At 36.0% G+C, this 16,147-nt stretch overlaps 1 protein-coding gene across 12 annotated transcripts in view; it reads right to left on the bottom strand.

Moving 5' to 3' along the window:
* Window positions 1-16,147, bottom strand: part of PHC3 (polyhomeotic homolog 3) — a 97,601-nt gene that overhangs the window by 22,034 nt on the left and 59,420 nt on the right. For 11 of the 12 annotated variants that reach the window (XR_009209502.1, XR_004251451.2, XM_058427011.1 and 8 more), the window contains 3 exons: window positions 15,196-15,349; window positions 9,892-10,142; window positions 6,035-6,194 (listed from right to left, as the gene is read on the bottom strand). Coding sequence is in view for 10 of the 12 variants with exons in the window: in XM_058427011.1 (XP_058282994.1) it covers window positions 6,035-6,194; window positions 9,892-10,142; window positions 15,196-15,349 (565 nt within the window). In the remaining 2 variants the exon portion in view is untranslated. Of the gene's footprint in view, window positions 1-3,533; window positions 3,587-6,034; window positions 6,195-9,891; window positions 10,143-15,195; window positions 15,350-16,147 lie in introns of all 12 variants that reach the window. The other variant, XM_058427015.1, reaches the window with a different exon arrangement.

Genomic DNA, 16,147 nt, shown 5'->3' on the forward strand with positions numbered 1-16,147 from the left:
TTTCAATCCACGGCCACTCTGGCAGGGCAAAAACCTTCAAAACACAACCATTGCTACTAATGCCCTCTTGCTTCTGCATAAAAATTATAAGGAGTTTCTTTCTATATAAATAAGCATAACATTTTAAAAGGTTCATCTTGCTTCCAATCCATCTAAAATGTAAAAAAAAATTTATAAACACTGGGAAAGAAATGAAGATGAATAACATAGAAATTACCCTCCAGGAGGAACACTTTCAAAAAGCTGAGGGCGGGATATGAATTTTGATAAATTCACTGTGGAGATACCTAGCAGGGAACTCTTAATTCTAACTGGAGAGAATAAAGATGGCTTCGAAAAGGTGAAATTTTGATATGTCTGATTTTACAGGAGCATGCAAAATAATTAACTCTCTCGAAGATCTGCAGTGTATGATAAAATATATAAAGATGCATATATCATGAGGCTGAGGCAGAAGAATCGTTTGAGACAAAGAGTTTGAGACCAGCGTGGGCAGCATAGCAAGACCCCATCTCATTCATACATATATATACATATATAAAATTCTTTAAAAAGATGCATATATCTAATTATAAAACAGTTCATTTTAGTTATATTGCATTAAAATAAAAACTAGGCTTAAAAATCACAGTTTCATAATTTCCAACCATGGATGCTTTTTTTCATCATGCTTTTCTTCAACTTAATGGGTGCTCCCTACTAAGCAACAATGTCCTTCTTCCACCCTACATATGTAACTATCTTCAGGCAGTAACACAAAGTGCAAAGAACCTTCCATCCTAAATCCTTGGGTACTCGGCAGGAGTCACCCATAAGCAAACAACTTAACCTTCATGACCCACAATTTTCTCATCTGTAAAATGGGGTTTATATTTCCCAAAGAATTGAAATGACAATTATTTGTGTGCCCAAAAGGTGGTAGGCATTAAAAGTGATAGTTCCATTTCCTATTTTCTACATAAGAACTAAAAGGGTAGTATGACAGCTAATAAGTGCTCAAGAAATACTTTAGTAAACTTGTTAAATTCTTAAATCAACCACATTTTGCCATTTTCTTGAATCATCATAATTCCTTTGCCAAGTCATATTAAAAAAATGCAACAAAAGTGTTTTACTAAAAAGCATTTTACTAACTAAACCTTTTAGCTGTGAACTCCATATGTGTGCTCTTTCTATGTTACTCATTTAATAAAGACTAAGGTAAATACAGGGACTCAGAAATGTAGACATGGGTGGCATGTACTCAGTAAGCTCAGGTACTCACACTATCCCAGTTTTACTGGGGAAGCAGATGGCAAAGTGCTAAATTAAGTGAAGTAGCAAGAACTACTAAAAAAGCAAACTGTGGATTAATATTTGACATTGGTGGGGCATCCAAATACATTATCCTGAATAATGAAATCATGAACTGACAAGTGACCAGTTTAAGGAAATTCTCAGGACTACCTTCATAAGCAAAAGTCATCAATTTAGTAGCAATAAGGAAGAAACAGTCTCAAAACAAGTAAATTAAAAATTGCCCCTTCCAATGACCTTCCAATGGCCCAGTCAGGAGATCCACCAACACATTCCTGAGACCTGACAACATAATTCCTAGAAGTACTGTTTTTATTTTGTCATGCTTATAATCTGATCTTACTATAATCTGATCTGACTGAGAAGCCTATAGATAGACAGAACTTCTCACTCAACCACCACTGCCATTAGTTACAGCCCTGAAAGTGTCCATTCCTCAGGGTTATTCCAGGAAGAGGATATGCTAAAAGCTTTGTTTCAAAGATCTTTTGTTAATTAACATAGCAATGTGCAACACCTGATAATAAGTTAGAATACCTTATGAAGGAGAAGGAAATGTTTTTGTTGGTGAGAGAGAGGAAATACCAAACAGAAATGGTTTACAGTTAACCCAACAAAAACAAGAGTATCAGTTTTATTTCTCATAAAGAAGTGAGGGACATTAACAGATTCAAAAATTCTTGTTCTAATGTTCAGTCAGATTTTTAACAAATTTGGTAGTATTACCAAGGTCACTCTTTTACATTTATGAACTAGAAAACTGCCAAAAAACTTTTAAAAAACTGCTGATTTAGCTAATAAAAATGGGATTCTATGGCAGAGACAGCTGGTAATTCTCCAGCATCCACTCTTTGCTTTTCTCCCATAGTAACAAAACCCTACGAACATGGCCACCCAGATTAAAAACAAGTTTCTGCCCCAGGTGTGGCTGATTTGTAATCAATGGCATATGACTGTAAATGCTCACAAATTCCAGATGGTGCTCTTTCCCCCATCTCATTGGTTAGAATGTGATCATGACGATCAGCCATCTTGGAAATAAAAGCAACATTCTACGGATGACAGAGACATAAGACCCTGGAGCTTGAGTGCCCAATACTAAGGAACTACCACATAAGCCCTGGACTGTTCTTTGGGTTATGTCAGAGAAAATTAAATTCCTATCTTCTTTAATCAAGTATTATTCTGGATCTCTACTGAAGTGGCCAAACCTGCTTCCTAATCTAGATCCCCCATTTTCTGGCATGATGGGAAGTTATTTTTTATTTCCCCCAAAGACCTGAAATCACATAAGGACAGCAGCAAAAAGAGGCAATGAGATGGAAATCATAATCAGTGTGATGATATACCAAGGAAGACCATAGCTACTCTGATGAATCACAATCTACTGGTTGGAGACTCTCATTACAGAACCAGTCTAAAGAGAACCACAGTTTATCCTTTATATGCTTACTAGAGGTTTTTTATGTTGAAACTATATATACTACTAAAACCAAAGCCACTAAATAAGTTACCTCACCATTTTACACTATAGTACTTCCTATAAACACTGAAGTACATAGTAATAGAAACATGAAAATTATAAAATTACCTTGGGAAATTAAATTAGAAAATATTTAAAATTTTAGCACATTTTATATAAACATTTCTCCTCTATGAAATATATTATCTCTACATCTTCCTTTCTTTACTCTGATATCATATCCTGCTGAACTACCCCTTTGCCTTGAGAACATCAGTGCTTTCCTTCCTCTTCCTGCCATGACTACAGGTGTCAATTACATGCAAAACTTATACATACATCCCAGAGACAGCCATCAAAGTTTCCAAAAACACTTTTATTCATATCACCTTCCTAAAAATCTTCAGTAACTATCCACCCACCTTCAAACCATCCACCTAACTTCAAACTTGCTCGTCTTAATATCCAAGGTTCTCCAGAAACTGACTCTGCCATACTTCCCACTACCCCTCTAATCCAACCCTCTACTCTTCATTGCCCTCTCTCGAAGTTACCTAGCACTTACACATTCTTCGTGCATTTACTCTTAGTGTTCTAATCTGAAATGTTCTTGCTGTTTATCTTAAATCTATGCATTAAATCCACGACCCAGTTCAAATCTCATTTTTATAGGAAACCCACCAAACTGGGAATAATCTTAGCCAGTTTTAAAGTTCTAAATTCTTACTGTCTATATAATTCAGTGTAAATATACCATCTGTAGCTCCTTCGTTACCTTTCTGTATGGAGATTCCCTAGATTCCTAGTTCCAAACTACATTAAAAGCTCCTAGAGGGAAAGAGGATTGTATTTTACTTCTTTATGTATGTAAAGAATATATACATACACAGATATATCTCTCATGTTCTAGAATAGTCTAACATATACTATATGTCCATTATATTATAAACTGAGGATCATACTCTATGTTGTGAAGTTTCCTAAGCAGATCTCCATGTTCTTCCTATTGTGTACACAGGGGGACACATTATAAATACTTTTTAGCCTAGAACTTTCATTTATATACATATTGTAGACATAGGCCAAGAAAAAAAGAATACCTGCACATTCTTTGTTACTTTTCACTTCACATGAGAAATGTTCTCAGATAAAATAGTATGTGCAATTAAAAGACAGTATTTGAGAATTAAATGAAATTAAATTCATAAAAACAAAAGGCACAATACAGACCTTATTTGGAACCTGATTTAACTAAATAACTATAAAAGGACTTTAAAAAATTGGGGAAATATTAATATCGGCCAGGTATTATATAACACCAAAGAATTATTATTTTGTTATGTGTGATATGGCATTATAAGGATATGTGTATTTTGAGAGAGACACACTGATGTATGTACCGGTAACTACGATTTTCTTTAAAACAAGAAAGAAAGAAAGGAAAGAAAGAAGAGAAGAGAGAAGAAAAAAGAAGAGGGGGGGTTAGGAATGGAGAAAGGAAAACAAAATGAATGATGAAGCTCATGTGGCAAAATAATGTTGAAATTGGGTGATAATGTTGAGTCTGGGTGATTGGGGATTTATTATACAATTTCTAATGAATGTTTGAAATTTTTCATGGTTAACATTCTTTCAAATTAAAACCAATCAAACTGAACTCAGAATAAGTAGTAAAAATCAAATTTTAAACTAGTATACTCTTTGCTGTTCAAATAAGAAAACTGTGATTAATATGTTGCAACAGTTTATAAAGAGCTAACAATGTCAGAGGTGTCATCCTTTTAAGTTAGAAAATCTATGGGCAAAGACAATATCTAGTTTGCTTACCAGCATGCTCTTTCGCTTAATTTAGCGAAGTAAAGGCACACAGTATAGGCTCAATAAATATTTGTAAAGTGAGTAAATTAATTTTAATGAAATATACTAATACATTGAGGATTAGACACAAGTGTTAATTCACTACTACAGGGCCCTGACTATTCTAAATGCTGCTGCATTAAATTGAACTCCATCACCTGAAGGGCCATGATCAAAATCAAGAAGAATAGTCTCATGAAGATACTCCTATAGAACATGGCAATTCAGAATCTCACCCCAAAAAACAGTAAAAACTTTGCCGCTTTTAAATAGCAAATTCGAGGTATAAAATACCGTTTTCATTTTTATTTTTGTTTGCTTTCCTTCAGTCATTTTGGATATCACTTGGACTTCTATTTATTTTATTTTATTTCATTTTTTTTTGAGACAGAATCTTGCTCTGTCGCTAGGCTGGAGTGCAGTGGCACAATTTCAGCTCACTGCAACTTCCGACTCCCTGGTTCAAGTGATTCTCCTGCCTCAGCCTCCAAAGTAGCTGGGATTACAGGCACATGCCACCGGGCCCACCTCAGCCTCCCAAAATGCTGGGATTACAGACATGAGCTACCACGCCTGGCCTTTTTTTTTTTTTTTTTTTTTTGAGATGGAGTCTTGCTCTGTCACCCAGGCTGTGGTGCAGTGGCACAATCTCAGCTCACTGCAACCTCCGCCTCCAGGGTTCAAGCAATCCTCCTGCCTCAGCCTCCCAAGTAGCTGGTATTACAGGTGCATGCCACCACACCTGGCTAATTTTTGTATTTTTAGTAGAGACAGGGTTTCATCATGTTGGTCAGGCTGGTCTCAAACTCCTAACCTCAAGTGATCTGCCTGCCTCAGCCTCCTGAAGTGCTGGGATTACAGGCATGAGCCATCGTGCCTGGCCTTATTTCATTCTTTATTAGAATAAAGTCTATAAAAAAGGAGTTTTCTCGTTGAACAAATGTAATCACCTCTTGAATGAAGAGTATATACTTAATACAATTACAATATCCACCTGATGTCAAACATCAGCATGCAGAAAGCCTGAAACGAAACAACCCAGAGGCTCTAAAATTTTAAGCAAACTCAGTAAAATACTCATTTGTTACTTAAGTCTGCTTTAAAAAAGTGAGAAAACTGATTGTTTTGATACTAAAATTCTGAATTGCCTTCTCTCACATATGATGGAACTTTTCCCACCCACACTCCTTCAAAAGTCAAACTGACATTGAAGAAATTAGCACTAATCTTGCTATTTTAGTTATGTGACCATTGACAGTCTGATTAGCTTTCCCATTATTTTACTCAAATGGTGCATTATATGAGAATAAAAGTTGAATACTTCCAGTGAAATTCCGTACAGAATAGAAATCCACATCCTGTTTTAAGCAGTAAAAGTCAAAGTTAAATTAAAGGGTATCTTAAGTGAAACCAACAAACCTTCGGCAATCATGTCTTCCATCTCTGTGTCAGATGAATTATCTGCATGTTTTGTATTATTCTGTAGCTCTGGCTGAACACACACTGAATTTATCACCTGATTATCCAAAAGAGGCCGTTTTTTCACAGGTTGTTCTATTAGCAAAGAGGAACGACTCACCTTTAAAAAAGGAGAAATGATAAAATGAAACAATCTCCAAAAAGACATTCAGAAATACTTTGGTTTAAAAAACTCTTAAAATGAAACCTATTTGTGATAATTTACTAGTTCAACTATCAGATCCATTTATTAAGTGCCTTATTCCTTGGGAAAAGGTGAGGCAGACTGAACATGAATGGTTTATTTCTGGTCAACAGCAGTACAGCTGCTTCTAAGTCTCTGTCAAATGGAACCTACTGTCTTGAGTTTAGGCAAGGAGTTTTTGGAAAAAAGTCTTAAAATTCAGCAATTCCTTGTCTTCAGAATTAATACTAATCATCCAGTTATCCTGCACTGTGAATATTTTGGTAGCTCAGTCCAACACTGAAAAACAAAGGCAATAACTGTCAGTATATTTAGGAGTTGGGTTTGTTTTTTTTTTTAACTTTAAAAAGTCTACTCAATTAAGCAATTCTCTCTCAAGTTCTTTGTGGAGACTAACTTTTTTCCTTTATAAATTTCAGCGTTTTCTTTTTCTTTCTTTCTTTCTTTTTTGAGACACAGTTTTGCTCTTGTTGCAATGGTGCAATCTGGCTCACCACAACCTCCAATTGCCAGGTTCAAGTGATTCTCCTGTCTCGGCCTCCCAAGTAGCTGGGATTACAGGCATGTGCCACTACACCTAGCTAATTTTGTATTTTTAGTAGAGACGGGGTTTCTCCATGTTGGTCAGGCTGATCTCGAACTCCCAACCTCAGGTGATTCGCCCGCCTCAGCCTCCCAAAGTGCTGGGATTACAGGCGTGAGCCACTGTGCCCAGCCAATTTTAGTGTTTTCCATATGAATGCAAGACAAAGAAAAGATCATCAGTAAATTCTGACATGCCAGTATCCTCAGCTAATTAAGATTTTTCATGCACAAAGCTTTTTATTTGTAGGGTTAATGATCAAGACAGAAAATTATTGGATGTATTTTCTGGATAAGAAAACTAAAATTCAAAATGTTTAGGTGATTTGTTTACAAAAACAGAATGAGGACTAGAACTCAAGTCTCTTGAATCCTAGTTTAGCAAATTAATCCACTATGATCACAAAAGAAATGGAAAATCCTCAAATATTAACAAATTAACATCAAAATATTCACTTATATTCAGTATACTTGGTTAACTCTGGAATACTACTTATTTTAGAAGTATTTTCAACAAAAAAAAACTCAGATCAAATATATTCATTGATTCACTGGTGAGCCCTCAGCTAATTTAAAAAACAGAATGACTAGAACATCTTATTCCTCAAGAATGCTGGTTAAGTCTCCAATATCTGCCACATATGGGGAACAACAGCTTATTGGATAGAAACGTCTACATTTAACCTTAGAGTATAATTACTCACAAACTTTTTAAACATTTTGTTCCTTTCAGTTAGATATTTAATATGCCTCAAGTGAAATTAAAATTTACGAAAGTTATTGCTTAAAGAAAAACGCATATTCAATGCTAAGGGCATACACTTCTCACGGATGAATAAATTTAAATCATTTTCCCAAAAAATAATTCAGTAACATGTATCAAGAGTCTTATGAATATCTATGTAATATGACATAATAACTCTATTTCTAGGAATTCATACTAAGAAACTTACTTAAAATGTATATGATTTATATATATAGATAATTCCTTTCAGAACTATTTGAACAGTGAAAAAATGGAAACCTAATGTCCAACAATAATGGAAAGATTACATAAATTACGGATGTTCATAAAGTGAAATATTATGTAACCTTTCAAAATGTTTCCAATACTATTAATAATGAGAAAATAAATACTCAAATTTCCTCAGTGAAAGAACTGTATGTACAATAATAATCTTGATTATATGTATGTATATATAACACATACATTATATATATACACAAACACATATACATTAATACCACAGTATGTGTATGTGTATATATACCAAATATGTATTGTGGTATATATACACATACACATACTGTGGTATTAATGTGTATTGTGGTATATATATACATAAACATATTGTGGTATTAATGGGGATCATTTGCCCTGTACATTTCCCAAATTTTCCATTTAGAACATGCATTAGTTTTATAATGTGAAAAACAGAAGTTATGGCTCTCACTAGTGATAACAGATAATACTGTCTATGGCCATGAAGTGCCAGGTACCATACAGAATAATTTATGCACATTTAGTTCTCTTGACAACCCTAAGAGCAAAGCACCATCTCCATCTGACGAATAAGCAAAATAAAGATCAGCAAGTTTGAATGACTTGACAAAGGTTACACAGTCAGTATGGAGTGGATGGGGAAAAAAGACTGTTCCTCCATCCACTGTATGAGAATTGTTATAGGAAATCCAAGTTTGACACACACACACACGAAACTGAACACAAAAACAACTGACTGGGTAGCTATCTATCATAATGCAAGATTTTCACCCATGAATCTGAAAATCCAGATGACTCAAAAGGCCTTCAAAAAATTTTTCATATTTTTATTTATGCTTGTCTTTGATATATTTTCTAAGGAAAAATGTTTATCTCTAGATATTAGCATACAAATTATGTACAGCTTAGCCTCAAGTTCTAAGACCTGTAGTGACAGAGCACCTTCATTTTGAGCAGAACATTTTAAAGCATTTGAAAAATATGATTGAGGGCTGAAATTTAGGAATGAGAAAATATATTTGCTAATTACAAACCATCAACTGGGTAACTTCAGATGTAACTTCTGATGATTTAAAATAATACACTTTATGGCCAGGTGCAGTGGGTCACACCTGTAATCCCAGCACTTTGGGAGGCTGAGGCGTTAGATCACTTGAGGCCAGGAGTTTGGACCAGCCTGGTCAACATGGTGAAACCCCCTCTTCGGTACTAAAACTACAAAAATTGGTCAGGCATGGTGGTGCATGCCTGTAGTCCCAGCTACTGAGGTAGCTAAGGCATGAGAAACACCTGAACCCGGGAGGCAGAGGTTGCAGTGAGCTGAGATAGTGCCACTGCACTCCAGCCTGGGTGACAGAGTGAGACTCTTTCTCAAAAACACAAATAAATAAATAAAAATAAAAATAGTAGTACACTTCAGCTGTCATTTCAGTTCCCTTAAAAAGAAAAAATAAGCCAAGTGCCATGCCATGGCTCATGCCTGTAATCCCAGCACTTTGGGACCCCAGGAGTTAAAAACCAGCCTGGGCAACACGGCAAGACCTTGTCTCTACAAAAAAATACAAAAATTAGTGGGGCACGGTGGCACACACCTGTAGTCTCAGCTACTCAGGTGGCTGAGGTAGAAGAATCAATTGAGCCCCAGGGGTCAAGGTAACAGTGAGCCATGATTGCACCACTGCACTCTAGCCTGGGCAACAGAGCAAGATCCTGTCTAAAAAAAAAAGAAAAAATATAAAAGTTTATTTCATTGGATAAACTTCCAACTATCTTTCTCTAAAAATTATAAAAAATATGTCCTGAAATTTTTTTCATTTTTTCCCTTAGTTTATGCATCTAAACTTAGCTGGCATAAAATTCTACATAAACATTTGGAAATAAAGGAAGTAGAAAGATAAATGCTAGATTAAAATGGACAACTTTCTTGAAATAAAATTACAAGCTTTTTATTAGAGAACAGTAATATATAATTTTTAAGATAACGTTATATAAATTATAAACACACACAGAAATATGCTTGCTACTTACAGGAAATGGCTCCAATCCCTCCTGAATCACAAAGCCTTCAATAACATGGGTTAGGATCTGTGGTTTAACAATAGCCTGTGGAGGTTTGTTCTCTATACTGGGAATGCTACTGTGCATAGATGTACTGGTACTCCTTGTGGTGGCAGCTGGAAGTAACAATGGAGGTGGTGGAACAGAAACATGTGAGGGATCTGATGGAGATTTAATTACTGAAGCACTGACTGATGCCACAGCAGGTAATTCCACTTGCTCTGGAAAAAAAAAAAAAAAAAAAGTCATTAAAAAAATTTTTTAGCATTTTGCCCCAGCAAACGAAAGAGAATTCCAGAATAATAACAATAGTTAATATGTGGTACTTTCAAAAACTGTTCTAAGAACCTTAAGACCTCATTTAATCTGTACAATAATCTTCTAAGGTAGAAGCTACTATTATTTCCACTTTATAGAAGACGGTAACTTGCTCAAAGTTATTCAAACCTTTGTTTAACAAATTGGGCCGGGCGCAATGGCTCATGCCTGTAATGCCGGCACTTTGGGAGGCCGAAGTGGGTGGATCACCTGAGGAGAGGAGTTCGAGACCATCCTGGCCAACACAGTGAAACTCCATCTCTACTAAAAAAAAAAAATACAAAATTAGCAGAGCATGGTGGCGCATGCCTGTAATCTCAGCTACTTGGGAGGCTGAGACAGGAGAATCGCTTGAGCCCAGGAGGTGGAGGCTGCAGTGAGCTGAGACTGTGCCACTGCACTCCAGCCTGGGTGACAAGAGTGAAACTCTGTCTCAAAAAAAAAAAAATTGTTCCCATTGAGACATGAAAATATTTTAAGATATAAACTTACGAATAATTTATACTAAAATGGTTGCTTGGTTTTGTTTTCATGTTTTTTAATTTTAAGCTATTAAATCCCCTATGTTCCTATTTTTATATTCCAAATGGTATAAGTGGGGCAGTGGAGTACTTTGAAAGTACGCTTAAATGAAATGGGGTCATGAAATCCACAGAATAAGTAGATTTATTTATTTATATATTTTTTGGAGACCGGGTACATGTCGCCCAAGCTGGAGTCCAACGGCATGATCAAGGCTCACTGCAGCCTCAACCTCCCAGGCTCAGGTGATTCTCCCACCTTAGCCTCTTGAGTAGCTGGGATTACAGGTACGTGCCACCATGCCTGCCTGGAAAATTTTTATTTTTTTGAGACAGAGTCTCGCTCTGTCACCCAGGCTGGAGTGCAGTGGCACGATCTCGGCTCACTGCAAGCTCTGCCTCCCGGGTTCATGCCATTCTCCTGCCTCAGCCTCCCGAGTAGCTGGGACTACAGGTGCCCACCACCATGCCTAGCTAATTTTTTGTATTTTTAGTAGAGACGGGGTTTCACCGTGTTAGCCAGGATGGTCTCTATCTCCAGACCTCGTGATCCGCCCGCCTCGGCCTGCCAAAGTGCTGGTATTACAGGCATGAGCCACTCACCACGCCTCGCTGCCTGGATAAATTTTTTTTTAATGTTTTTTGTAGAGATGGGGTCTCACTTTGTTGCCCAGCTAGTCTGGAATTCCTAGACTCAAGTGATCCTCTTGCCTCAGCCTCTCAAAGTGCTGAGATAACAGGTATAAGCCACCATGCCCAGCCTTCACAGCAGTTATATCCATAAATTAACCTAGTTTCACCAAATAATCCACCAAAATAAACTGTACTGGAAAACCTGTTTACAGTCACACAAAGTCACACAATCTATAAAAAGATAAAAAAAGAAAAAAGAAAAAATCAGCAGCAGAGAATGTTAATGTGCTGATTTCTAGGAACAAATACACAATTGTACAAACATATTATCAAACTAAGGAACTTCACAAAAATCCTATCTCACATACCAAATCTTCATATATACTTCTAGGGGACAAAGGATAAAAGATTAAAAATTCTGAAGTAGGACTGAAAGGCACTTTTCTATAGAATGGAAAAAATAAATCTATGGAGAACTGAAACCTAAATTAAAATTTTAATGTCCGTTACAGATTTAGAGATAAGAGATACTTTACTTTTAAAATATAAAGCTGCACTAAGTATAATTTGGTTTGTTCAAGAAATAATGCTTGGTGTATATTCTAATTAATATCTAGATCATGTGCATAAATGTGCCAAACTTATAGTCCTAAATTTTGTTCAAAATAGAGCTATAAATTACTAACTTTTTGAAGATGGTAATAGCTATTTACATAAGTTGTAAAAATCGAAAACATAAGAAACACTCATGTATTACAATAGAAAAGAAAGACAATTATTACGCCCTCTAGATTTAAGAGAAGTATGAGAGAAAACCCAAGTTCTAACTAATAAAATTTTGCCACAAATCTGTCTATTCTCAGTATCATTTACTGAGCAAGAGATGTGAGATTTTTCTACCTTTTTGTATAGATGCTTTTTACTTTCAAAGAATTTTAAAGATTTAGAACAACTGAATCCCAGATGGAAACAAGTCTATTTCTGCAAGTTAGTTTATTTCAAGATTTGATGAGTTACTGTAAAAAAAAACAAACAAAAAAAAATCAACCTGTGCTTTAGTTCCCCCTCAAATATTACAGAAGAGTTAGTAAGTAAGAGGTAAACTATAGGAAGATTCAAGTCTACATTGTACTTTGACAATTTAGCCAGAGAGATGTGCTTGTCAGGATCTCAGACTACATTCCTGAGGAAAACATGGAAAGATACTCTTGTGTTCCAATATTTCAGAAATGTTTAAACTTCCTTCAAGTACTATTAGTAATGCTTATTTTGTAATTAAATCACAACTAAAATGTAAGTTTACTATTCAATAAAACTGACTTTTTTTTGTAACTCTAATCTCATGACAGATTAGCAATAAAACTTACATTCCTGCCTTTAAATCAAAACTCCAGTTAATCCACAGCAACATAAATCCATTTCAGTGTAAACCACAAAGATTTGATACTATAAACTTTCTTAAGACTTATGAGGTATTACTTTGAATAAAAAGACAATAATAGGCCAGGCGCAGTGGCTCATGTCTGTAATCCCAGCATTTTGGGAGGCCGAGGTGGGTGGATCACCTGAGGTCAAGAGTTCGAGAGCCACCTGGCCAACATAGTGAAACCCTGTGTCTACTAAAATACAAAAACTAGCCAGGCGCCTGTAATCCCAGCTACTCGGGATGCTGAAGCAGAAGAATCACTTGAACCCAGGAGGCAAAAGTTGCAGTGAGCCGAGATCATGTCACTGCACTCCAGCCTGGGCGACAGAGCCAGACTCCATCTCAAAAAAAAAAAAAAAGTAATATAAAACTCACCTTCAATATTTTATATAAGTTTATTGGCTAAATGTTTCCTACTTTTCAGGAGGAGGAAAGGATAAAAGAAAATTAAATTTCCCCTTTTATGCTCTCTAGAGATTTGCAATAGTAGTGAGGGAACAGAAGCTCAAGAAAAAAGAAGGGAAAGGGATATGGCACGCTAAAGAAAGCAGAGGGCAAGGGTTGCCTGGACAGCAGACAGGGTCAGTGTCCCATCCCATAACAGTTTGTTTCCATGCCTGTTGTAGTAGTCCTTCTTAACTGAAAATGATCATGAGGGCAATAAGATATTCAATAGAACAGAATACGTACAACGAAGCCAGAAGCAAGATTAGTATTAGTCAGATCAGGGGTCAGCAAACTTTAAATAAATGGCCGTATAGTTTCTACGGCTACTCAACTCTGTGCTTAGTAAAAAGCAGCCATAATATCTGAACAAATGAGTGTGTGACTATGTTTCACAGAACTTTATTTATGGACAATGAAATTTGAATTTTATATATATTTTCATGACATGAACTATTACTCTTCTTTTGTTTTCAATCATTCAGAAACGTAAAAGCCGTCATTATCTTGGACCATACAAAAATAAGCAGCAAGCCAGGCATGGTGGAGAGCACTTATAGTACCAGCTATTCAGGAGGCTGAGGCAGGATTACATGAGCCCAGGAGTTAGAGGCCAGCCTGGGCAACATCGTGAGACCCTATATCTTAAAAAAAAGAAGGAAAATAGGCAGCAGAAAAGATCTGAACAGTGAGCAGTGTGCCAACCTCTAATCCTAACATTCATAAATTATACAAAATAACATGAAACATCTGTGTTTAGTAAAATACCTAGAATACACAGTAGCTTTGTGAGGAGGCACATATAGGAGATTTATTTGAACTTATAAACAGCACTGAAATAGTGAATAAGAATTTGAATGGTTAAGCACAAGAACTTTTTTTTTAAGAGACACAGTGTTGCTCTGTTGTACAGGCTGAACTGAAAACTCCAGGGCTCAAGCGATCCTCCTACCTCAGCCTCTGATGAAGCTGGGACTCCGGGCATGCACCAACGAATCCAGGTAAGAATTTTTTTAATCCATGTCTAAAAGCACTTACTCAGTCTGAATCACAAACAATTGTGAGGAATATCACATATGGCTTAGAATACTTTATGATTTTTGGAAAGTATAATTTAAATTTTTTGAAATAATTTTCATTAATTCTAATTTTTAAACTAGAAATAGTCTGATACATGAATGTGAATGAGCATATGAAACATGTCTGCACAAACCACTAAAAATTAGAAGCCTGAAATGATAGGTTTTCATCTGGATGGTACTGAACAATTTATAAGCTATTGAGCTTCCCTGCTATTAAAGAATTTTCCAGGCTGGGCATGGTAGCTCACACCTGTAATCCCAGCACTTTGGGAAGCCGAGGCAAGAGGATCACTTGTACTCAGGAGTTTGGGACAAGCCTGGGCAACGGGATGAGACCCTATCTCTACAAAAATAAAAAATTAGCCAAGTGTGCTGGAAGGTTCCTGTAGACCCAGTTATTTGGAAGCTGGGGCAGAAGAATCACTTGAGCCCAGGAGATAGGGGCTGCAATGAGCTATGATTGAGCCTGGATGACAGAGTGAGACCCTGTTTCAAAAAAAAACCTTAAACTCAATTCTGCATTTTGTTACAATTAACTACCATAACAAATTCGTTTAATGTCATCTCTAGTGAAAAAACAGGCCTGGTGCAATGGCTCACACCTGTAATCCTGATACTTTGCAAGGCCAAGGCAGGAGAATCGCTAAAGGCCAGTAGTTCAAGACCAGCCTAAGCAACATAGTAAAACCTCATCACTATAAAAAATAAAAAATTAGCCAGGTGTAATGGTGTGCACCTGTAATTCCAGCTACAAAAAGAGGGGAAAGGAGGAGAGGGAAAAAAATCAACTTTTCCTATTATTAACATTTATCAAATAGAAAAATTCCCACAAATTTTGGTATTTTCTCACCTAACAAAGGATGTTCAGAAGTCAAATCTTCTCCTCTCCCCACAGTTATAGCTGCTGGAGACAAAGTGGGTGGTGGTGGGGTTCTATCCATCCGGACACATTCATCTGACTCTTCTGGCATTTCTTCTTCACACACATCTTCTACCTGATAAACCTGCAATGACAAACCACACTGCCTTAAAATGTTTCCAAAACTAAATTTTATCAGGTGTTCTTAATTTCAGAAAATTAAATTCTATGTGTATTAAATTTAAAAACAAGGTAAAAATGACTACTCTGACAGGCTGAAACTTTAAAATTGCTCAAATGAAGTTTTTCATATTTCTTGATAATATTTGACTGAAAGCAAGCTGTGGATCAGTATCTAGACCAAAAATCACTAAGGTTTCCAAAAAGATGATAGTCAAGTCTGAACATATTTTTAATTTCGATAATTAAAAAATACAAATAAAATAACGATTTTGGGAATTCAACTGTTTTTGTTAGCTTCTAACTGTCATGAATCAAAACAGATACTAACATTTTTCATAGGCACACTAAGTGAATTCCCACAATGACACATTATATTAGGACATGTAGGATTCTATCCCAGGCTCTTCCTTATTATTATGTAATTTAAAGATTAAATTATAAAAAGTAACATCTGAGAATCTACAAAAAAAGACATACAATTATATCTCTCCTTTTCTGTTCTACTCAACGATCTGACTCTTTATATATAATATGCAAACAGAAAATATCTTTCCTTGAAATACACACACACGCACACACACACAGCCTAAGCTCTTTGACACCTTATTTTTTTTACTCTTTTTATAATGTTCCATACTTATGGGAGAAAGTTTTTAAGTCTATAACTTAACCACCTTGTTATCCAATTATAAAGATTATACTTAAGAAGGAAAATGGGGCCAGGTGCAGTGGCTCATGCCTGCAATCCAGCACTTTGGGA

This window comes from Hylobates moloch, unplaced genomic scaffold, assembly GCF_009828535.3.
Source record: "Hylobates moloch isolate HMO894 unplaced genomic scaffold, HMol_V3 SCAFFOLD_13, whole genome shotgun sequence".
Classification (NCBI taxonomy): domain Eukaryota; kingdom Metazoa; phylum Chordata; class Mammalia; order Primates; family Hylobatidae; genus Hylobates; species Hylobates moloch.